General features: G+C 31.8%; 2 protein-coding genes across 3 annotated transcripts in view; one reads left to right on the top strand and one right to left on the bottom strand.

The window, feature by feature from the left end:
- LOC129234606 (small RNA 2'-O-methyltransferase-like) overlaps positions 1–15,112 on the top strand; it is a 42,357-nt gene extending 27,245 nt beyond the window's left edge. The window contains exons 7-8 of one of the 2 annotated variants that reach the window (XR_008581556.1): positions 2,998–3,085; positions 14,972–15,112. Coding sequence is in view for 1 of the 2 variants with exons in the window: in XM_054868635.1 (XP_054724610.1) it covers positions 14,972–14,988 (17 nt within the window). In the remaining variant the exon portion in view is untranslated. The remainder of the gene's footprint in view (positions 1–2,997; positions 3,086–14,971) is intronic. The other variant, XM_054868635.1, reaches the window with a different exon arrangement.
- Positions 15,113–16,432: 1,320 nt separating this feature from the next.
- The window catches only part of LOC129234605 (aspartate--tRNA ligase, mitochondrial-like), a gene marked incomplete in the record, with an annotated part of 32,952 nt that continues 24,620 nt past the window's right edge, over positions 16,433–24,764 (bottom strand). Inside the window, 8 exon segments of the mRNA XM_054868633.1 lie at positions 16,433–16,609; positions 17,145–17,220; positions 18,248–18,358; positions 18,449–18,528; positions 19,942–20,074; positions 20,704–20,856; positions 21,602–21,661; positions 23,861–23,968. Of these exon segments, the coding sequence (XP_054724608.1) occupies positions 16,440–16,609; positions 17,145–17,220; positions 18,248–18,358; positions 18,449–18,528; positions 19,942–20,074; positions 20,704–20,856; positions 21,602–21,661; positions 23,861–23,968 (891 nt within the window).

The following is a 24,764-nucleotide window of genomic DNA, read 5'->3' as shown; positions in this document are numbered from 1 at the left end:
AGAGTCAGCTTTTAACCCATTAGCGCCTAAAGCATTAAAGATAAAATAATATGAAGATAAAATTCGAAGGAAAAAATTTTGAAGGTTTCAAAAAAATATTTAATTATCCAGAGGGGAAACAATATGGCCCATTTTGCTGAATGTGCAACAGTTTGCATTGTATTGCAATAGACATCTAATTCTGTTTTTGGAAACTTAGGCGCTCATAGAATCTTGTCTACTTCCATCTTGGAAGTGACCAAACATGGCGACTGCGCTAAAAATTAAGATTTAGGTCTTTGAATTTGTAGCATAAAAATAATTATTAAATAAAAAATCCTCATTAAACATCAATTTAATTGAACTGTTATAGTTTTTAGCACAGTAGCGTCCAATGCAATGAAGATAAGTTGAAATTTTAAATACAAAATTTTTCATTTCAAAAGAAACCTATTTTAAATAACTAAAATCATAATAAATAAAAAAAAAATGTTTCATGGCACAATTTGCATTAATTTCAATAGTTTACATTTGAATAAACATCAAATTCTAGTTTGTTTTTGGAAATTTAAGCGCTAAAGTATCTTGCCTACTTCCATCTTGTGAGTGACCAAATATGGCGTCTATGTTTCACTCGTAACTTTAAAGTATTGCCATTCTGGACAAAACACGATCTTCCTTGCTCACCTGCTCCCCTCCCCTCAGTGTTTATCCTCAGGAGTATGCTTCCAAAGCGATTTATTTTCTTCTATATTCTCTTGAGTTTTCATAATTGATGTTATTCCCAAGATTTTTTTTTTGTTTGTTAGGAATAACATGGGGGGGGGGGGGAACGGCGACTGAGAACGTTTTTTTAGGTTGCCACTTTTTCAAACTAGGTTGCCACGTGACGAGTGGCGACCGTGAATCTTGACCTTTACAAAAGGGTTCACTTTTACGATCGCAATTTTATAAAGAGTTAAATTTCGCTGTTACAATTTTTTGAACTTGTTGCTTTTATTTTAATTTTTATCAATCAAATTTTATGCTGTAGCCATTTACATTATTTTAAAATCATTTGCGACTATTGGAACAGTTCGCAAATACGGCAATCCCCCGCCCTTTTCTGTAATTATTTATTCTTTATTTCACATCACCCCCGAGAGCCCACTGTTCCTGTCACTTGTCGTGACTTGTCCGGATGGGATCCTTCGGGAAGTTCTTTATTTCCCAGTCAGGCTATGTAAAATCATAGCAGAATGTTTAAGCATTTATTTCTTTATCATCCATTTAAAAAGGATGGACTAAAATCAGAAAAAATGGGCGCGTTTTCAAGTGTTTTCTTCTAAGAAAAAATCAGGGAAAATTTTCGGAAATCATGCCCCGCTTATAAGTTGACCCCCCCTGGTTTTAAACCTTTTTTTAAAAATAAATTTTTCGACTTATACTCGAGTATATACGGTACTCCAAACAAGAATGCTTTGGTTTCTTTTTTCGTTTCAGTAAATATTAATGTCTTCTATCATTCAAGCAAAAATTACTTATTGTTTTATTTGACATGCATCTTAAATTTTATGCTAATTTAATTTAGAAAGCATGAAATTAGTTGTCAATGTTCATTGTTTTGCTTAACTTCTGCATTTTTTATCTTTTAAGGTCCAAGTAATGAATGGTTAAGAGAAGTCCAGTTATTTTCTTATATAAAAAGTTTAATGTATTCAATCATTATGCTATTATTTCAGTTATAATGAGTTCTTTATTTTACCTTATTTTTCTTTATTAATTTGGTTATTTTTCCCTCTTGTCATGAAACTATCAGGATATTAATGTTCTTTTTCAAATATCTGTGTTTGCTTGTTTGTAATACTGCAAAAGGGAAATCACAGGGAATTTTCACCCCAAAATTGAGTGGCAACCCTATGCCATACAGTAGGATAAAATTTAATCATAGTATGTAATTAGCAAGTCTTTTTGATTGATAAAAATAAAGGAAAATTTATAGCATTCAAATCTGAAAGAATTATGTAAAATGCATATGCACCAACATTTTGTGGTGTTTCTCCCCTCAATGTTAAAAAACTCAAGTAAGTTATATTGTATTTTTGGCATAGTTAATACATATTAATTGTATGTTCTTTTTGACACAAATTTGAGAATATAAAGAATAACTACATACTATATGCATGTTTGCATCTATAGTTAAATAACAAAGTGTTTACCTTAGAAGCAAGTAAGAAGGGAAATAATTGTTCAACTGCTGAGTATTTAGACATTCTTTAAAACTTAGTAATCCCAACATACTGTTTTCCCTAGGTTTTAGCCAAGTTTATTATTCATTTATAAACCAAGTATTCAACTAAATTTCTTTGTATGTTTTAGTGGGTGGAGGAAGGACGATTTTTTCACATTATTTTTTGGTCATTTTCTTTTTAGTTATGCAGTTTCATTTGCTGTAAACCTTATGATCTTAATCTTACATTAAAATACAAAATGATAATATTGACAGTATCTGCATTTTACTTCGAGTGTCTGCCATTTGCTAACAGCATGAAGATGATATGAGGTTGGATATAATTTTTGATTTCAACTTGAAACTCCCAACAGACCACTTAATGTAATATTTTCTTTTCCTTAGAACTTAATAACAGTTACAATAGATGAAATTTTCTTATTAACTTAAGTTTTACATGTAAAATTAGTTTTTGACAAGGATGTTTTTGGAATTGATAGTTAAAACTGTTAAAAATTGTCATGTGTCAAAAATCTGCCTTCCCTGGTGATGACTAATTGTCATAAAAATAGTTGCTTTGCGGGAAATTGGTCCTTGTTTCCGAGTAGACGAAATTCTGTTTAACTTAAAAATACTTTTATTTGCATAATCTGATAGTGTACTTTCATTGGATCAACCACTGCAATCTAGATCTGTTTTTTTTTTCATGGTACCAGTTTTAAATATTCTGTATAAGTGTGCTTTATAAGTAACTATGATGATTATACTTTAAATTTTGAACCCTTACACATTTTTTTCCCCCACTTTAGATTCTCTGCATTCTTAAGCGCATCTTGTTTTCGTCCTTGAAATCTTAAGACTTATGCTGAGATAGATCATTTCATTAATTTTACATAAGTAAGTGTTCCATGGCCTATGCTTTTATTTTGCCAAACTTTATTTGCATAGCCCCTTGTTTGTGTAACACTACCCTGCAATAAAGTTGTTGCCCCCGAGGTTGGATGTTTTTGGGGGTATTTTTAGCGTGCTGAAACGAAATTCGAATTCAGAAAGTTCCTATCACATACCATTTACTCTTAAGTATATTTTCGATATTTTTTTTGATGACACAGTTAAAACATATTTAATTCTGTTATCTCTGCATAACAAAGTAACATTTTTTCCTTAAGGTCTGAAAATTTCATTAATTTTTATGAAAAAACGAGCCATGAGACATACAATACATGTAAAATGATTTTGCACAAAAATCTGATCTGATAGAAGTACATGAATTGAAAATTTGGATTCAGCACATCAACATTATATAAAAACACTGTTAATATATTGGGTAACAAATAAAAAATTTAAATTCTCTGACTAGTGCTATTCAAGTATTCAAAATTTGTGATGCCCTGCAAATATGAATATGCCTTTTATAATGAACTGGCTTTGCCATGAAAAATGCTTACGTATTAAAATGAAGTATGCTTATTATTTCTAGAATTGTTTAGTTTAGTTTATTTAGTTGGGATAAGTATTTTTCGACAAAAAGACGAACATAATACAAGCTGGGACATTTTTTGAAATTAAAGTCTCAAAATTTCAATTTTAAGTTGTCTTTGTTGATCGCACCTGGAAATTTTTGGAAATTTAAAGCTTTATGTTTAAGGAATTTTTGAAAATGAGGCGGTGGAAAGCGTGTTGGCTGTCACTCAACCTCCCCCTCTTGATTCGCTGCCAAAAGTACTTGATATATTGGTATTGCAATCACAATTTTGAAAGAATTTATGATTTTTTTCTTTTTATTGAATTTCTCCCTTTATTACAAAAAAAAAAGGAAAAGAAAAGAAAATCTTCATTTTGTCATATTTTTAAGAGATGCCTTTTGGACATATTTCACAAAACTCAATACTTCATTTCCTCACAGAATCCTAATTCCATGAATTACAGAAAATATTATTAAAGGATACTAGCTGTATTTTTTTTTTTTTTTTTGCTGAAAATTCATGCATTGCTATTGTAGATGAACATTGTAACACCTATTATAATAAATCATAAAGCAAGTAAAACGATTTATTTGAAGCATTTTTGGTTCTTTTATTTATTTTTTCTTTTTAAATAGAAAACTTTGTATTTCTGTGTACTTATATTCAATATTGGTGCCTTCATTGCTTATAATATTTACAAAATCATAATTTGTGAAAGTATTAATTTTGTATCTAACTAGCAATTCATTGTTTTTTTTTTTTTCAGATTTGTTCAATATTTTGATATGAAGCGTTTAAAAAAGCAGCTCAGCCCATTTTAATAAATATTACAGGAGTGACAAAAAGCATTTTTCTACCCTTAGTCCAGTCATATTAGAGATTAAAATCGCAAAGTGCGATGTAGTTCTGATTTTTTAATATGTTGTTTGGGTCAGTAAGGATAGTGTAAACCTAAGTTTGCAGTTTTCAAAACCCTGTGCTCCCTACAATATCGAGATAGATTCCTACTCTACAAGAAAAAACTGGGTTAGATGTGTTTAGGCCAAAAATGAAGTCCGTAAATTCAATAGTTCTTTTACAATCGCAAAACAGACAAATAATCGGAAAATTCGATTTTTGAAGAAATGAGACAAAACTTTTTTCAAGACAATATAGAAGATCCTATTTAAAAAAAAGTGGCAAAGAATGATACAATAAGACTCTGATGTATGTTTATATAAGTTATATGTGTTGGGAAAACACGCCGGTTATGAAGGGAAAAAAAGGGCCAATAGTTGATAGCCCTAGTAGGCAACGAAAAAATTCTATCCCCCTCGTACCTATAGCTTTCATATTGATGAATTTTCGGCCGTATTTCATTTTTTTGACTTGAAAGTTACCTACCGAGTTTGATTTTAAATAGATAATATTTTTGAACAAAAGACTTCCCATTAGAATAAGAGAGATCTGTACAAAAGAAAGAAAACAGAATGATTTTGAAAGGGTAAAATTATTTACATGTTAGTTTCATTATTAAAACGTATCTTAAAAATTAACTACACTTAATATCTTGGTTTTTATGGTGTCCTTGATATGTACGATTGTAGTCCGAACTGAAAAAAAGAAGGTAGTGATAGGTCGAATTTTTTCATTTTATTATTTTTCTTTTTTGTCGATTAGAATGGCAAAGATGTTATGGGAAATCATTTCAAATGGCAGATTGCGCAAAGCTGAGCAGCTAAGATCAGTTCTGCAACAACAGCGTACTGCCATATATCCCTTCTTGCACTAAAATGAGAGAAATCTGAAAAGGACGGGTGAGGCTGGATCGTTTAATGTAGTAATTGGTGAGGAACCAATTTCAAAATTTATGTTAGTCTTTGACCAACTCCATTCTGTAGCGTCCTTCTCCTCTACCAACCATTTGCTTACTCGGGGTTCCCACTCTTCCAGCAGGTTAAAAAAATAGGGCCTTAATGTGGCCTTTTTACGGCACATTTTCTAACTATTTAGGGCCACTTCACGCCAATGTCGTACACCAATTCTCTTTGATATCTTAAATTTATTTATATGTATTTTTTTTATTTATCATTCATATTTGATGAATAATTTTGAAATGCATTATGAAGCACTTTTTTTACTTGACAGCAGCACTTTAAAATGTTATAACTAAAGTTTTATGTGAGCTATAGAGTTGTATGATAGCTCACTTTAAAGAGAATTCATGCATATTAATTTAATATGTTTATAGAACTTGAATAATTGTTGAGAATTTTTTTAATAAAATGTTAAGTTTGAACATTTTAAAGATAGTGTCGTTTAAAATTTTTGGAAAAAGCACATGATTTTCATTAATTTTGAATGAATACAGAGAATTTCGGAATGGAACCATGAAAGGATCATCAGTTACAGCAAATAATGTAGGACACATTACTCCAATTTTCGCTAAAACCTTTTAGCAACTGCTGACCCTTTCATGGTCCTACTGAAAATTTTCGGACATTTTTACAAATGTGCATTAAAAATAAAGCAGTATTTAAAAAATATTAAAGGATACCTTTACAAAAATTTTCAAATTTTTATGTTTTAAAATTTTGTGGAAAACATTTTTTCTCAAAAAATATTCAAGTTACAACTAAAGTGAGTGTAATTCTCTTTAAAATGAGCAATCCCACTCTGAAGCATGCAAAATGGGATGTATTCATTAAAATACATTTAAAATCACAATTTTTTTCAAAAATTTTAAAGGACATTATTTTAAGTTTTCTGAAAAGGGTTTCTTGAAAATTATTAAACTATACACTTCCTATTCCTATTCAGAGTCACAACTGACTACAACTGTATTTATGTCAAGGACTGCGTACTAAGTGCCTTGCCTCCATTATTTTATGTACCGATAGATGGCAGCACCATCACCGGATCGAACAGTTAATGAGAATTTAGAACTAGTCCAGGAGCTAATAGCTACCTAGTACTAGCACCCCCAGAGGTATTGTTTCACTTGGAGGACATTGAGACCACGAGCATATTTAACGTCGCCCAGTCCCCTTTAATGACGACGGTGGGTCTTCAACCATCGAGGTTCGAAACCAGGACCCTCCGGCCCCACCTCGGACACTCTACCGATCGGGCTACCTCGGCCAAACTATTCACTTAACTTCCAATTATCTGCGGGGTGGATTTTGGATTACCCATCAACTTTCACACATTGAAGAAAATGTTTTTTTTTTCAGCAATGATTAACTGAATGTAGATAAATACACACATTTTTACTTAGTGCAAAATCTGTTTCTAGACATCCCTATTTTTTTCTTCCCCTTCACTTTTAATGGCATCACACCTTTCATACTGTTTGAAACCTGATTTTTAGATCTACACTATATTTACTAATTTTCAGATCTATGCAACTTACATGCATAATCGAGTGACTGGAACAATCTTGGTCAAAAAACCTATCTCCTTTCCCCTATGCATTTTTGGTGTAACCTAGCTTGATATGTTTCAATTAATCTGTTTGCATCATTTGCTCGCATATGTGTAAAATCCATTTGCTATAATGAGCGATCCTTTTTTTTTAAAGCTTTTGACAAAGATTTTTTATACAATGTTATTATTTTAGTTAGGATGCAAATATTATTGATCTATCTGAAGCTATTGCATAGACTAAGACTAATATAGTTTTCTACTTTGTGGATTATTCAGAAATTTGGTTATCCGCGGTTACGTCTCACTTTATTCCAAGGATAATCAGAAGTTTACTGTATATACAATTAAAGTGTGTGAAAGTGCCTTTAAAATGAGTTATTACACAACTCTGTTGCTCCCATAGAGCTTGAATTAAACACTTTAAAACCAGGTTATGTTGATTTAATTGCATTTTTAGAATGTATTGTTATAAATTCAACTCATACTGTGTTATACATTCTAAATTTCAACTGGTAAAACTACATCGATCCCTCTTTCTGTGCGTGTAACAGATTTTCAGACTCATGCAGTATTTCTTGTACTCCAAAAGAACAAGTTCAGAACAAAATAAACATTTGCAGTTTTTTTTACACCATGACTACTGTTAAGAAAAGTAATTGTTAAACATATTTTACACTAAAAACGTACATGATGATGGAAACCTTAGAATGCTTTGCTTATAGCAAAGTATAAAACAAAATCACATCTTATTTTAACATTCTAACGTATTAATATATCTGAAATATTTATTGAATATTTAGAGAACTTATCCTAATTTTAAAAGTAAGCTGAATGGATTCATAAGTTTGGATTGCTTTACTTTGAAGTTTTTTTGCTTTCTTCATCCCAATTGAACCATTGAATCCGCTTTCGAACTTTTGTTGACTCTTAGCTGATTAACATAGTAAACTGTCAAATTTTAAGAATTTAAAAGGTATGAAAATTATAATTCTAGTAAATTGAGGTACTACTGTTTCCCAGAATTATAGTTAAAGGATTGGTGGTTGTAGCTGAGGGAGGAGGAGGGGTGGGGGGTTTAAACAACAGCAGCTAAACAGCAACTAAGTTTAAAACGTGAAGAAGTAATAACTTTCAAGGAAAATACAAAACTAATACAAAAATAATCTAAAAAATAATGATTGCTTCTCTAAATTGTCGTTCTAGTATGTTAATTACTTGAAGACTAAGAGTTAAGAAAGGAGCAAACGGTTTAATCTTGTCTAAATGAAACCCTCTTCCTTTACTGCATGTTGTTAATTTAATTTGAATCATGCATTTGTATTAAAACTGTTTTACTTATACCTATTGTTAAAAAATAGTTCTGCTATGAAATGAAAGTAGCTAAAAAGTTGCTTTTCATCTATTGTATGAAGTATATGTTTATTTCATAGAATTAAAGTAATTAATATTATAGTTCATATTAAAGAAATTAATACCAACAGATTTTTTAAGATTAAAAAATATATATAGTTTTTAATTTAAAAAATCCAATTTTTTTTTCAAAAAAAAATTTAAAAAAAGACACAAACCCTGTTTAAAACACACATGTCAAGTTAAAAATAAGTGCTGTTTAATGAATTCCAAAAACTAATTATACAGCACTTATGAATGATAGATTAAAAAAAATATACACATACATTTAAGGCATCAAAGAGTAAGGTTTCTAAAAGTTTCAGGAAAATCTGAGTAGTCAAGTTGAGAAATTTTTTTTTTGTTGATTTGACACAGAATGACATAAATCCTAAAAAAAAAAAAAAATAGGGCCTTTGATTAATTTTTAGGGTTTTTGACTGCAAAATAAGGCTTTTAGAGGGGCCCCTACAAACAATACTTGAAAATAGGGCCTTTATAGGGACTTTTGAGGGCCCATGGGAACCCTGTTACTTGTTGGTACCTGCGATCCGAATGGAATGAAGGTACTCTTTTGGTTGAAGACGAATAAAGACGTTTGACAGTTGCATTACATGCTGCTTTGATAAAAAGGTGGAACTGAATACTGCCACAGGATATCAGTGGATGCTTCATTTCGATACAGAGCAACTACCTCTATCGTTTCGGCTAAGGCATTGTGACTTACTTCAGGAAGTAAAGCTATGCTAGCCTGGTCATTGGTCAACCCAACACCGGATCGTTTGAAAAACACCTCACAGTTTTTTCTCAGCCAGACATGGGAACATGTGGTATCACATCCACTAACTGCATGAAGGTGTCTAGTGAAGGAGAGTACAAATCTAAGAGTTATTCCATTTTTCCTCGGTTGGAAAAATAATTATAAAGCTGAATACAAATTAACTGGACCTAGGCGCTTTTCTGGAAGGAAATATTTTGAATGTTTGAGAGAGAAACAGCAAAAAAGAACAAGTAGATCCACACATTGGCGGCTCGTGCCTTGAAAAAGTGAGGTGGTCAGATCATGGGTTCACTCCCCCGCCCCCTCCCCCTAGTTTTTGAAAAAAAAAAATTAATATTTAAACTTTCTTAATTTTTTTTGTTAAATTAATAAAATTAAATTCATTTTAGCAACTAAATTTAAAACGTGAAGAAATAATAACTTTCAAGGAAAATACTAAACTAATATAAAAATAATCTAAAGAATAATGATTGCTTCTCTAAATTGTCGTTATAGTACGTTAATTACTTGAAGACTAAGAGTCAAGAAAGGAGCAAACTGTTTAATCTTGTCTAAATTAAACCCTCTTCCTTTACTGCATGTTGTTTATTTTATGATAACCTGAATCGCATAAGAACATTCAAGCTATGTAAAATAAACAGCATACAAGCAGGGTAATGGTTTCAGCGAATACTGCTGTAAATATTGAGGTTCAAAGCGTTGGTGTTGAGGGGAGGTGGTTACACAAATATGCGCAGATACTCCACGACAACGTATAATCCGCACCTTATTAATCTTAAACTTTTTAACAGATAATCTGTGAATTATGTGCAGGATAATACAGTACAATCAATTTTATTTTAATTTCAAACACGTACGCACAAAAAAAGGAAAAGTAACAAAAAGTTATAAATTATTGTCTTCTGAAAAAAGTGAGGGGGCCTGGGCCCCCTCTGGCCCCTCCCACGAGCCACCACTGGATCCACATCCTCTCCATCCACGATCCGTTGAGTTGTACTTTTTCAGATGGCGGTTCGGATAATGTTTCAATCTGTTTCTCTTCAATGCCCTCAAATCCAAATCTAGGTAACTCATTAGTGACGAGTCGTTTATTACACGCTTTGGAAAACCGTTTCTTTTAGAGCACTCTGATGTTGAGAAGTCAAATATAATTTGATTGCTCTAGCGCGCAGACGTTCTGCCGTATCCAAAGACAGTACAAATGTCCCAGAGTCATTCCAGTTCTCCAGTAAAAATTAACATCAACACAATTCATTAAACTCACCAAAAAAACACACAGCTGAATTGTTTTATACGTTACAACTATGAATTTATTCTTTTAGGTTCTCCATCAGTTTGATTAGAACCTGTTCATTACACAAGTATGCTCACAAACTAGGCAAAAATTTATTGATTCACAAAATCCGTTAAGTTTCTTTCAGTGTACATAAAAAATCCTTTGAATACATTCTCTTTTTCAGATCTCTTAAAAATATAGGTGAGCATTTTAAGCTTTGAAATCGAGACCTGCTAGCAAAAAAATGGAAGCATTTTGGTTAATGTTTCCAGGTGTATCCATATTTTCCATTCTTTCTGTGTGAATGATTTTTCAATGTGTATAGCCCTTCGATAGTATTGCACTTAAAGTGTACAGAGAAGCCCTTTTCATTTTAGGTTTCCCGCTAAAGCTTTACGTTTGATATGATTAACCTGGAGAGCTTCATTTTCATTGCAAAAAGAATAAGTGATCTCTCATTTTCGTTTATTCTTTGTTTCGCTGCTCGTCCATCTTCGGATAATTGAATCTCATTACAAGTTCCTTTGATATCAAAAATATTCTGTATTCAAAATCAAACTCGTTAGGTAACTTTCAAGCCAAAAAACAAAATACGGCCGAAAATTCATCAATATGAAAGGTATAGGTACGAAGGGGAAGGAATGTTTTCGTTACCTGCTTAGGGCTGTCAACTATTGACCCTTTTTTTTTCTTCATAACCGGCATGTTTTCCTAACACATATAACTTATATAAACATACATTAGAGTCTTATTGTACCATTCTTTGCCCCATATTTAAAATAGGATCTTCCATATTGTCTTGAAAAAAGTTTTGTCTCATTTCTTCAAAGATGGAATTTTCAGATCAATTGTTTGTTTTGCGATTGTAAAAGAACTGTTGAATTTACGGACTTCATTTTTGGCCTAAATGAAAGCGAATTAAATTTACTGCAACAGCTAATCCAGTTTTTTTATTGTAGAGTAAGAATTTATCCTGATATTTGGCCTGAAATGTGATCAAAGCGTTTTTTAAAATTTTTTGCCAAAAAGGGCCAATTTTTCGAAGTACGTTATCTCTTAAACTATTGTACAGGGCGGTCATTCCAAGCTCGTCAGCTTGCGAGATCAAGATTTTTGCTCACGTGATCCATTGTGACGTAGAAATGTTGCAAAGTAGTATTCTAATCTACTCGAATCTAGAAACAAGCTAAGCTCGAGTAGATTAGAATACTACTTTGCAACATTTCTACATCACAACCGATCACGTGAGCGAAAATCTCGGTCTCGCAAGCTGACAAGCTTGGAATGACCGCCATGAGTACCACTTGAGTTTAAATTGTTCAGAATTTAATGTGCTTTAAAATGGGTATTCACATTTAATATCAAAAGTTGCATACAGTAAAATCCCTCTACTGTGGACACTAACGGGACAAATTTCTTTTTCCGTAATAGAGAGGTGTCCACAGGACACGGGTTTAATAATGTTATTTGCATTGGAACTGGGGAATTAAAAATTGTCCGCGTAAGAGGGTTATCCGCCTTTGAGAGGTGTCCGTTAGGAGGGTTTTACTGTAGTTTCAGAGTTAAAAAGGAAAAACTAAAAAGTCAGAAAATTTCACAGTTTTTCGCAAACTATGCAGCAAGCACAGGTTTTTGAAAATGCAAACTTAGGTTTACACTACTCAAACTGACCCAAACGATATAGCGTAATTTCCGGAAGAAACACTGCATCGGTATAATCGCCGCACCCCCCAAAAAGTCTATCGGGGGGAAGAAAAATGCTCAGAATCGCCGCATCACCGTAATCGCCGCGGCTAAAATTGCCGTGAACCATGTGATTATGTTATTATTAAGACACTTTAGACAATATAAAAATCTAGAAAAAGCACGCTTTTGCAACAAAATGATATAAAAAGTAGATAATGAATAAGTTTTGGATGATAAGAACGTATACATATTAAACAAAAAAAAAAATCGACAACCTACCTTTTTATCCATATAAGTTAATTACAACTAAGCAAAAACTGCATGAAACAGTGAAATATCGTAAGAGAACATTTATTACATATAAAGCAATCAATAAATCATAAAATAAATACAAAACTATAAATAAATATTAATCATAATCGTCAAAGTGCTTCTAAGTCTGACTCTTCACTGTCAGTCACAAAAAGATAATTACAGAACAGTTCATTGTCAATGTCACAATCATCTAAATCCTCATCACTTTCATCACCATCGTTTTGAACACTTGATGAGGACGAGCTTTTCTCATAAATTCCTGCCGCAGTAAACCCCGACAGGATCGCCGATACTTTCACAGCATTTCAGGCATTGTTTACCCAATGAGCAACTTCCTCATATGTTGCGGAGCGCATCTTCCCGCTTTTTGTGAAAGTATGGAGGCCATCGCTCATCTATTTCTCCCACTGCTTTCGAATTTCACCCTTAAAAGCTTTGTTCACTGAAATGTCTAGAGGTTGCAGAATTTTTGTCAACCCGCCAGGGATTATGCCTAAACTTGTTGAAAGTTTCTTGCAATGGGTTTTGACAGAGTCCATTACGTGGGAGCGCGTTGAGTCCATTATTAGCAACCCCTTGGGTTGAAAAAAGGAACCTTTCCGGCGCTGATAAACTCTTTCAAGCCACCGATGCATGACGTCTTCACACATCCATCCTTTCTCATTCGCACAGATCTCTACACCGGAAGGAAAATTCGCTTTTGGAAGAGTCTTCCGCTTGAAGATAAGGAGCGGCTTTAACTTATCCCCGTTAGCCGCACAAGCTAAGACGCACGTGAAGGCGGTTTTCTCGTGGCCTGTAGTCGTTATGGACACCGTTTGAACCCCTGTTCGATCCACAGTCTTATTGGGTGGAGAGTCGAAGCTATGAGGTACTTGGTCCATATTAAACACTTGTGAGGGAAGAAGTTGATTTCCCTCAATTTTTTCACGCACATACCTCAAGAAAGTTTCTTTCTTCACTTCCCAATCGCTTGGCAGCTTTTGTCCCACAGTAGTTTTAGCACAAACTGATTTTTTTTTTCGTTTCATAAATCAATAACACCAGCAAGGTCCGCCAACAAAATTTTCAATGTTCATTTCGCGAGCTAAGACCTTCGCGTGTAATTGTATTTTAATTGTAGAGACGGGCAATCCATCTTCCCGTTGCCCCATGATCCATTTTTCCAATGCGTCCTCCAGTGAAGGCCACTTGACAGTACCGGTTCTTTTCGCCCTTTTTAATTTGGGCATGCTCTCCAAATCTTTTTTCTCCGCTCGCCACCGACGAACGCACCGCTCGTCAACTTCAAATTCTCGTGCGGCAGCTCTGTTTCCGATAACTTCCGCTCGGGAAACAACACTCAACTTAAAGTTTGAGGTGTAGCTTTTGTAGTGCTTGGGAACCATAATTTAAGCGAAAGCAACAGCAAGAAAATATAGAAAGAATAAGCACGTTGCACGTGTCGCAATTGAGGAAAAAACTATGCCTAGACAAGTTCAAGTTCAACAAGTTTCCACAGTGTTGCCAGATTCTTCAGAACAAAAATTCCAGAAAATTAGCGCAAGGCAAATACAACGTCGTGCGTTAAATAATTTAAAAATAATAAACGGCTCGCTTTGAACAGTTTTTTAGTATAAAAAAATACTTAAGATCATTTGTTTCTAAACTGGAAATAGAAAAAGATCTTCAAATTTTGCAAAATATCCGGTCAAAGTAGCAGTTAAGAAATTTTAGATTGCCAGCTTGTTTGGCGAGGATGGCAAGATGCCAAGTGCAGGGAAACGTTGAGATCCGTGTTTTTCGTCCTTGAACAACGGATTCGTGCTTGCATTAGCGATTTAGAAACGGGAGGGAAGAATAACTGAATGATAAACTGAGCGGCATGAAAAAAAAATGTTGATCACAATCGCCGCATTTGCACAAACGCCGCACTTCAAAAAATTTAACTTTTAAACACGCAAGCGCTGCGTATACCGGAAATTACGGTATTAAAAAATCACGACTACATCGTGCTTTGCGATTTTAGCCCCTTTTTTTTTTTGTATAATATGACCGGGCTATCACTTAATTTTTCCAAGAGATTTGTTTTCATGCTTGACTTCATTCTTGTTTTTGTTTTAAAATTAGCGGTATTTAATTATTTACAGATAAAAATAATTTGGATTAAGCTAGTTTTGAAGTAAATCAATCTTTTCCATTTTTTGTTTCAAATTCTATTAAATTAAAATATTGGTTCAGAAAATTGTCTGCACAGTGGCCCTCAATGAAAGCAAGGATTGAGCTTATTTAGGTATCCGTTTTCAATTGAATTAAATTTTATTCCCTCCAAGTAGCTGTGAGCCAAATAATATCAGAATTCTATAAAATAAATTTTAAGAAGTTATAGAAAATCGTGAATTTAGCTGATCTTGGTATTAAACTTCTCATATAAGTGTATAATCATATTTGACTGTATTATAACTCTTGAAAAACTTCTTATTTAGGTTTAGGAGAGATGTAGAATGAATTTTCATCTGCCAGACAAAGTAATCAACATTACTCTTATGCCTTATTCAAATGATTTCTTTTCTACACGCTTTTTCTATTAAAAAAATAAATAAATAAAAATATTTTATTTTACTTTGCATTTGGTCTCATTATTTTAAAGTGTTAGTATTAGAAACAAAACCAGTTAAAATGTAAAGTATTTAATATTTTCAATTTTAACTTTATGGAAGAAATAGGTTCATGATAATTGAACTTCGGCTGATTTAAAAATTTTTATGAACACAATTTTCCTAAATTTTTACTAAACAAATTTTAGATTTATTAAGTACAGTAGAACAACGTTATATCACATGTTGGTATACCGGAGTTGTCGTAATATCCCCCAATATTTTTAGACATAGGAAAGTTTTGTTTTCTTTCATACTAGCTGCATTGCCCGGCTTTGCATGGTTTCCTCTAAAATAAAAGTTATGTCAAGTGACAGGTGTTCAACAATCAGGCTTCAGTTAGAGGAAAAAAATACTGCCGAATTTCCCGTCAAAATAATCATTCTTAAAGTAAACGGCAAATGAAAAATTCCCGAATAAATTAAACGCAACCGTCCATAAATACCCCTAAAATCCTTTAAAAAAAAGAAGATAAATAGCCAAATAATAATCAAAAGGGGAAATTTTTGCCTCAAAACGAAAACAAAGTTTTATTTAGTCAGTTGAGGAAAAAAAGTGGCCTTGCACCTGAATTTGAACATTTTTGCAATTGGAAGTATGCATCTAGGACTAACGGTTGAGAAAATAAAAGTCTTACAGGTTAAAATGGAACACCTTGTATACACACACATCTTCTTTGTTTTATTTATATAGATTTAAAGTCTTTACAGTCTGATACGGCCAACTGTATGTAAGACATCTACTTCCACATTGCATACCAAGCTCTTTATATTCTAAGAAATACACTAGTTGTCTTCTAGCATGTGTTTTAGTGCTATATTCTGCAGGGGTCAGAGTGGGAATTTAGAAAAAATTAGGATTAACAAATATTGTTATTTTGAGCATAGGCTTTGTTTTTGTTAACTTAGTTATTAATTGCAAACCCCCTCCTCGAAAAATAAACCACTTCATAGTTTTTTTTTTTCTCAAGCAAAAATCAAGAGAAATTTCTAAATTTGTTTGAACATAAAATAGTGTGTATTGGATTTTAGAGCAAAATTTCCTCTCTTCATAAGATAAAAGAAAGAACCACTAGTTTTGAACTCGAGCTATTTGCGTCTGTGCATTTTCACATGTAAAGGCAGTTTATTAAATATTCTACTTACAGGAACGTGTGCTATGATTTCAGAGAAATTAGACCGGATATTTGATTTCAAGGTCCAATAGTTCTGTACTGTTTTACATTACTGTTAATATGTTACACTGGTATTGCACTAATAGAAACTTAAAATAATGAAACAAAATAAATTTTGAAAAATTAATTTAATTTAGGCATGATTGGTTTAATATGATATATACGTTGATCTTCTTCTGTTATTGGGGATGGAGCCCCAGACATTAGGTCTTTTCCATCCATTGATTTAGGAAATGCAATCACGTCAGTTATGCTATGACACCCACATACTATTGCTAATATTCTGTCAATACCTATCAAAAGAGAAATGTATGTACATTTGCACATTTTATATTATTATTATTTACTTTTTTTTTTTTTGAAGAATGCAAATGGTATCCAGTAAAGAGGGGAAAGGGAGGTGTAGAAAATAGAAAAAAGTTATCTGACAGTTTATACAAAATATTTTTATAGCTAAGATTTTTTTCCTTAACATATTTTACAAAATAAATTAACTATGAAACAAAAATTAAAAATTCTAAACCATACTAAAATAAATAAAAAAAAATAAAAAAAGATTAAAAATAAATAACTGTTTTTTTAAGCTTTTATCATTTGTTAACAATAAAACATGCTCTGATCTCTAATGTGCATAAAAGCTGACACAAATCATAATTTAAATTTTTTTATTTTTTTTAATTTGCAGTGAAAAAAAAAGTGAGGCAAATCATTTAAGAATGGCAGATAAAATTACTTACTAAGATGAAGGTTATTTGATAAGCATTGTTTTAAACAAATTTTTGTACATTAGTTTCATGATGTTACATTTTTTAAAATTGGATTGTTTACCTAAAGCAATTCCACCATGGGGAGGACATCCACTGGCCAAGGCATCTAGTAAGTGTTTTAGATTACTTGTGCTTTCCTAGTAAAAACAATTCTACTTTAAAAGATAGAATTATGGATTATGTTTTAATGAATAAAATCCATGGACTCTTACCAGCAGTAGATTTGCTTTTTAAACCCATAGGTAGATAAAAATTCTACTTTTACGGCAAAACCACCTCCTTACTGATATCTGGTTGAATATGATCGTAAAAGCTCACTAAGTCAACGAAATAAAGGAATTAAAAAAAAAAAAAACTTTTGTTTTGGGGTTATTATGGCTGTTTCATCAGCAGTGCAAAAATTTGTCAATAAGAATCCATATTGTGCATAATTCTGCTCACAAATTTCTGCATTGATAAAGGGACTTCATGGAACCCTGACAACACATGTTAGCACCAGTTTTGAAAACTGGCGCATTATTTTGCTGACTTTGCAAATTTACTAAACCTAATGTGTTTTAAATAAGTGATGTCAAAAGCACTTGAAACTTTTTACTTAATAAAAGTTTAATAACAATAAAAAGTTTGGAATTCAACTGGCAGGTGGATATATCACTTTTTAGTAATTACCATACTACCCCCATCAGCTGGCATGCAGCAAAACTCAGGAGGTCTAATAAGCTTTCAATAAATAACCCTTGCTTGGTCCTTTCTGCCATGCCAGAAAAAAAGTGGTTTGAAAAATTAATTTAATATAATAAATATATGTTTAACTTGAAAAAATATGACTTCAATACATTATTTATTAATATTAAAAAAAAATTAATTTTGTTAAAATATTGATTAACGATTCTATTTTTATTATTCTGGGATAAGAAAAATCAAATTGATTACAAGTATCTTAATTAAAAGTTTAAGATGAAACAAACATTTGTAGTTCTAAAATACAAATATTTTACAATTATATAAGGAATTTGATATTAGTTTGCCAGTTCCTTATTTTTTTTTCTCTTTCATTTGTTTGATTATTTAAATTTTTGCTTCTGTCAATTTTTTTGTTTTTCTAAAACATCAGAGGTTGATTTTATAAAAATAGCTAAATAAACTGATAAAGAAGAATATTACCTTAAGTATGTCCTCCAATATATACTTTTGTAGAAGGGGATCATGTACCCGTATAGATCCTCCTCCCACTTCCTGCCCATTTAAAACAAGATCATAGTGTTGGCTTCTGGCCTACAATATAAGAGTATGTGTAGACATAAATAGAGATACACTGAGACAGACATTCTATATAAATGTAAACAGCAAATGACAATAACCTACTTCTTTAGGATTGGTATATACCAACTCTACATCAACTGGATGAGGAGCTGTAAAAGGGTGATGGGCTGACTCTAACGCCCCTAAATTTAGAAGAATTAAACTTAATCAATTGAAAGATATTGTTAATACCTCACACGTGTAAAACTGAAAACACTGCATCCCAAAACCCTGAGAAATGTTTCATGCTTACAGTGCACATAGTTAGGATAGAGCAAGTTCATAGTCCAAAAAATCTTTAGAAACTCTCTTTCCTTAATCTTTCTTTTTTTCAGAAAGAAAAAAAATTAAATAGGACTAGAGAAGACTGCTCATTAAGAAAACATCCAATACATGTTGAATCATGAAAACTATTAAATTTAGTCTTTAAGAATGGCTTCTTTGGATGCCACTATCAAATTACGAAAAATAATTCATTAATTTTTCTGACTGGAATTCCAGGATTCACTGATCAAAAAACAAAAGAAAAAGGAAAAGCTGAATTCCAGGATAGCACCAGAAAAGTTTCACCTCTGATTTAATAACTTCAGTATAACAAGCTAAAATGGAGATACATTTTCAAAAAAGCAGTTTAATGACAAAAATTTATGTATCGTGGTTGCATCTTGTTTTAAGCTTTCTGGGGAAAATCTAAATTAAAAATATTTGCTAAACCATTTTTTGTACTAAAGGTATTACAAAACAAAGTATGTAAGCACTATGCTAATTGCTCATCAAATTAAATTAAAAATACTCTACATTTTTCAGTTATTCATAACCTTAAATGACAAGCAGATTTTTTTTTTTTTTCCAAATACAAAAACTTTCGTTTTTATCATCCAAAATGAATTAACCTTCATTCTTTCTCATTATGGACAAATAAACCTCGATCATAAAAAAAAAAAAAAAAGCTATGCTGACTAAAATTGGTATAGTCATTCTTTACTTTACAGCCGTTTACAGTTTAACTGGGAAAACAAAAAAAATCTTAATAATTACATCTGTTTTCATTGTTGTATGTACAAGTGAACTTCTGAAAGATTTTTTTTTTCACCGACTTAAATCTAATTTTGTTCTTTTTCCAGCTCTATTTCTAATTTTCTTCGTTTCTTTGACCACTTAAACATAATAGTTACCTTGAAAAAACTAAAACATTTAATAAAATATTGTGAAAAGCGCATCAGTTTTTCTACATGATAATATTAAATTTGTCTTAATTAAGTCCTAAACATAGAAAATGTCAAAATTTAAAATCTTTTGCATGAAGTTCAAAACTCACTGAACCAATATTTTTACATTTTTAGCAGTTTTCAAAAATCTTTTATGCTTTTCTTTTTCTTCTGAAATTCAAGAACAAATTGATTTATATGAAACTTTCTTTTTTTTTTTTAAAAAAAAACTTGAAACTTCCGTAGAGTTAAATGCTGATTTTCTAACATTTAAGTTTACAACATGAAGTTATATTGGGACAAAAAATAAAATAAAATAAATAAATAAAGTAATTTTCTACAGTTTACCTGTTTCATTCTGTAAGAATAGGGGGAAATCTGTAATCCACACAAATGCATATTCATCCCATCTAGTTAAATCTACACCATTTGATCGAAGATAGTCTGCACACTTGATTCTTAGTTTGCCTAAGAAACTACTCTGTGGAAGGGAATAAAAGAAAAGTAATTCTTAAGACAAAAGTTGTGATTCTAACTAGAATATTCATACCTTTTTTTTCAACATAATAAATTGAATAAAAATCTACTATGTCTTTAGTATTTTAGATAACTGACTAAAAAAGAAGTTAAATGTTAATTCCGTTTGTATTGGTGTAACACTTTTAGAGATTCAGTTGCACTTTATTCGGGGAATTTTAAACTTTGACATTCAATTTTATATATTTAAATGTAAGAAACAACAAAAACACATTATGCATTGTAATATAAAATATCAACTTTGTAAAATTATTTTTTTAAGTACAAAATTCTTTTTTAGAAGGTTGATACTTTATCTAACAATACATATTGATTCCCTATATTCAAATATATAAAAAGTAAAAATTGAAAGTTTTCAGTTCCCCGAATAAAGTTCAATTATATACATAAAAGTAACATACCCGTACAAATAGTTTGAACATAAATTAGTGTAACGTTTTCTCGGAAAATTAGACATGCATGAAGCGAAAATTTACGCACAAATTGTACGAAAAGATTAAATTTTAAGATAAGAATTCACAGTCTAGAAATCATACAACATAAAAATTAAACTAGTTAAAAACTTATACACACAGTACACATATATTTTCCAGCTGCTAAAAATATCACATCTCCTGGCTTCACATTGTATTTTTTATTGATATTATTTTGGACATCAGTTCTGACATGCTTGGAAATAGCACTTGTCCATGACATATTGTCTTTGATGGAGATAGGGTAAAAATTCTGCAATTAAAAAAATCAGGAAATTAATGAAAAGTATTTTCTACAAGCAAATTTAAAAGTCAAATGGGGAGACTTTTGATAATTGGATTTTTTTTAGATCCTTATCAATGCTTGGTGCCAATGCCCAAGACTGGGTTGTCAACCTTACAGAACAATTTAGCAGCATTTGTGGTGTTTCTCCGGAGCATTTTGCAACTTTGCAAGGCAGTTCAACAAGGTATATGAAAATCACAGTAAATAAATAAATAAATGAAATAAAACCACTTATTTAAATTGTTTTGTATTTTGATATTCATCTAAAACACTAGCATGAAAATATTTCTTTAAAAAAAAAAAAAAAAAACTAGGTCGTACTTAAAGTATAAAGAAATTTAATTTTCCATGTCCACATATATGTCATAATTTATGCAACTTTAGACAATCTTTTACGCGAATTTTTAAAACACTTGCTGAATGAACTTTGGCGAGAAGTGTGTTGCAAAATAATTTTATCAAGGTCGCCACATTTGAACATTTTTTGTGCTTTTCAAGTTTGAGTGATTTCACCCCAGTTATTTATTCTCCATGTATAAACATTCAAGAAGTAAAAGTTAAGGCAGTATTAATGAAAACATTAAAGTCTACAAAATATGTACAAATTTCATTCACAGTTAATATAAATTTTTGCAAAAAAATATTTTGGTCCCTAATATTTCTTACAGATAAAAATATAAAGTAATAACAATTAAAATATACAAAGCATTACCAATGATATCTGTTCAGCATCCTTTTGCAATTCTTTAATAAAGGAATTTTTAAGTAGATTCTAAAAAAAATAAAAATTAGTATTATAAGGTTAACTATACAAAAGGCAGCACTTAACTACAGTATAACTTCGATTTAACAATACCCGATTTAACGATTTCCTCAACTTAATGATACATTTCACTGATCTGGATTTAACTGCACTAAAAGTATATACTCCTTGATTTAACGATAACTTTTTCCAGTCCCTTGACAATCGTTAAACCAGTGTTATACTGTATTTAAAAATAAATAAGTAAATAAAATAAAACAACAAGGAAAAATGAAGGAATTTGCTAAATAAATTAAATACATATTACAGTAGGATCTCAATTATTTGAGATAACTGATAATAGTGAAACTCTTCTCTGGAGCGACCATTCTCCCTTTCCTGAAGAAGGTGGTCGCTCTTTGAGGCTGTTTTTGAAATTGCAAACAACAATAATAATAGCACTCTAACAGAAATGCTCATCTATGTCTTGTTTGCAGTATAAAAGAGAATATTATAAAATATATTTAAATATAGAAACTAAAATTTTTCTTTTCTAAAATAAATACTTCTTACTTTATTTTTTCATTTAGGAACTGATTTGCTTTAAAATATGAGAAGAGATTTGTCTGCTTTGTTTTTTTTTCTGATTAATCTTTTATTTTCAGCTCAGTTTTTAGCCACAATATTTAACTATTAATGTTGTTATCTTATGTGCTCTCTTTGGGCATCGATACAGGCCTCATTCTCACAAGACATGATATCACTCAGATGGTTGCTTGAGGTAACCTTAGCCAAGTCACATCCACTGCTGTGAGCAGATCATGTGTGCCAGTGGTTCTAGGTTCATGTCATATCCAATGAAATCCCACAGATGCTTCAATGGCATTCTGATCTGAAGAGGCTGCGGACCAGATAAGGATGTTAAATCCTGATGCGAGTTGGGCATGTGCCATGTGGACTATCATTGTCTTGTGGCAATACTGTCTGCAAAAAGGGCAAAACAAGACTTCACAACTTGCCTAACATAGTGATCCGCTGTCAAACTGGTGTCAATATGTGCCAGGGGTGTCCTGTGATCAAACATCATGCCACCCCAAATCATGGTGCTCAGTGTGGGATCTGTGTGATGCTCTACAAAATGGGCGGGTTCTTAGCTTTCTTCAGTTCTCCTCAATCATTTCTCCAAGAACTAAAACAGGATCCATCCGTGAACAATACCTGACGCCATTTGATGATATTTGTAGAATCGAGCTGACACCGCACCAGGCATCTAGCCTTGTGTTGAGCAGCCAATGGTACCCCTCTAACTGGTACTGTCTGACCACAGATCGTATGGAAAGGCAAGCATTTGGTTTACAGGCGTAAATGGACTCATCTATTAGTTTTCAGGTACATCAGCTTTTGCAGATGTATGTTTGCCTCTGAATTAAGCAGAGTCACACTGAAATGAGCGGATCACCCACATCAAAATTTTACTTTCCTCCCTCATTCAGATAGACTCGTCTAAACTGCATGTTTACCAATTCCATACAATCTGTGGTCAAACAGTACCCATGCATCTAACTGCATTGCATGTAATATGTTGCATACGGTTTATATAATGTTTGATCACAGGATCCTCCTGGTTTATGTCCCTGATGTCAGTTTGACAATGAAGTGCAACATCACATAAGTTGTGGAGCCTATTCTACCATGAGAAGGTAAAGTGCAGTATCTGCAATTTTTCATTTTTATACATATTTATTATCTATTCTACTTTAGCTTTACCGCTCAAGCTTGCTTATTTGGTTTCTGCTAAAAATAAAGCATACAAAATAAAATGTCAAACATTTTGTTATTGATTGTATGGGATCCAAAACACGTTTCTTCAAATATCTCAGAAATTCATTTCTGCAGGCATTTCCCTTTACCTTCCCATGACTGTGTTGTACTACCCTTGGTTCAGGTTGCATGTTGCACAACCAACTTACTCTAACACCCTGATTGGATTTAAGTAGCTATTGATAAACATTATTTAATAATTAATGCAGTAGCATAGTTGTACTTTTCCTTTCTGTTGAGGTTTTTATTTAAAAATTTCGCAACAGCAATAGCTCTACTACCCTCAAATTATGCCAACCGTTTTCAACACAAAAAAGAAAAAACTGGGAATTATTAACGTTACACACAATAAAATTGAAGCGATAAAAATATGACTAAAAGTTAACATCAACAGTAAAATGAAGTTACCTTTCCATTAGGTAAAACAATGGCACCTAAGATGAAGTCGGGATCACTTGCAGACTTGGAAGCAATATCAAGACCAGAATCAGTCAGATCTTTAGTTAGGTTTTGAATCTGGAAAAGAAGTGTTTCTTAGTGAGTTTTATTATCATTAAATTATAGCTTTAAATAAAAAGGAAGAAAAAAGAAATAGTTTAAGAGTGTATCAATAGAAACACTCAGAGTAATAAGAACAGAATCCTACTAAATTCCATCATGAAAACAGCTGTATTGATTTTTTTTCTCTCAACTACAAAAGGAGTTTTTGAATACCCAATTGGCACCAAATTTATGCTTCAGTGTATAAAATGTAGATGCAGGAGTACATTGTTAAGTTATCTCAAAAATTGAGGTTGATTGTGATTTGTTGTTTTTACACTGAGTGTCTTGATTATTTGTGGTTTAATCACTTTTTACCATACTTTTATGCAGTGAATTTTCTTTTTGTTATATGATTGGATTATTGCATTAGGAGTTCTGAAGATGAAACTATTATAAAGCAATTACACTTGATGCTCTCTGAACCTTATTTTGGGATACTTTTTATACCCAGTACGGGTGCCTAAATTTTGTAAATATGATGTACTATTACCTGAGTACCACAACAGGTGGGAAATGCGATTTTAAGTGGTAATGTAGTATTTCATACAAAAAATTGGAACAGCATATTCAGCTTGTAAATCATTTTTTACTGATAATTACATCAAAAATTAAATGTACAAAGTAATAAATAGACAAACGTAACTTTTATAGCTACTGCAATTTCATAAATTTTCATGTTTCCAAGAATATTTTCTACATTATTTTTCTGCGTGCTAGTACAGCTGTAATTTGTCAGAAAAACTTTTTTTTCTAGCTGCTATTATATGAG

Source organism: Uloborus diversus, chromosome 1 (assembly GCF_026930045.1).
Source record: "Uloborus diversus isolate 005 chromosome 1, Udiv.v.3.1, whole genome shotgun sequence".
In the NCBI taxonomy this organism is placed as follows: domain Eukaryota; kingdom Metazoa; phylum Arthropoda; class Arachnida; order Araneae; family Uloboridae; genus Uloborus; species Uloborus diversus.
The sequence above is the reverse complement of the archived record's forward strand: the minus strand, read 5'-3'. Positions and strand labels throughout refer to the sequence as shown.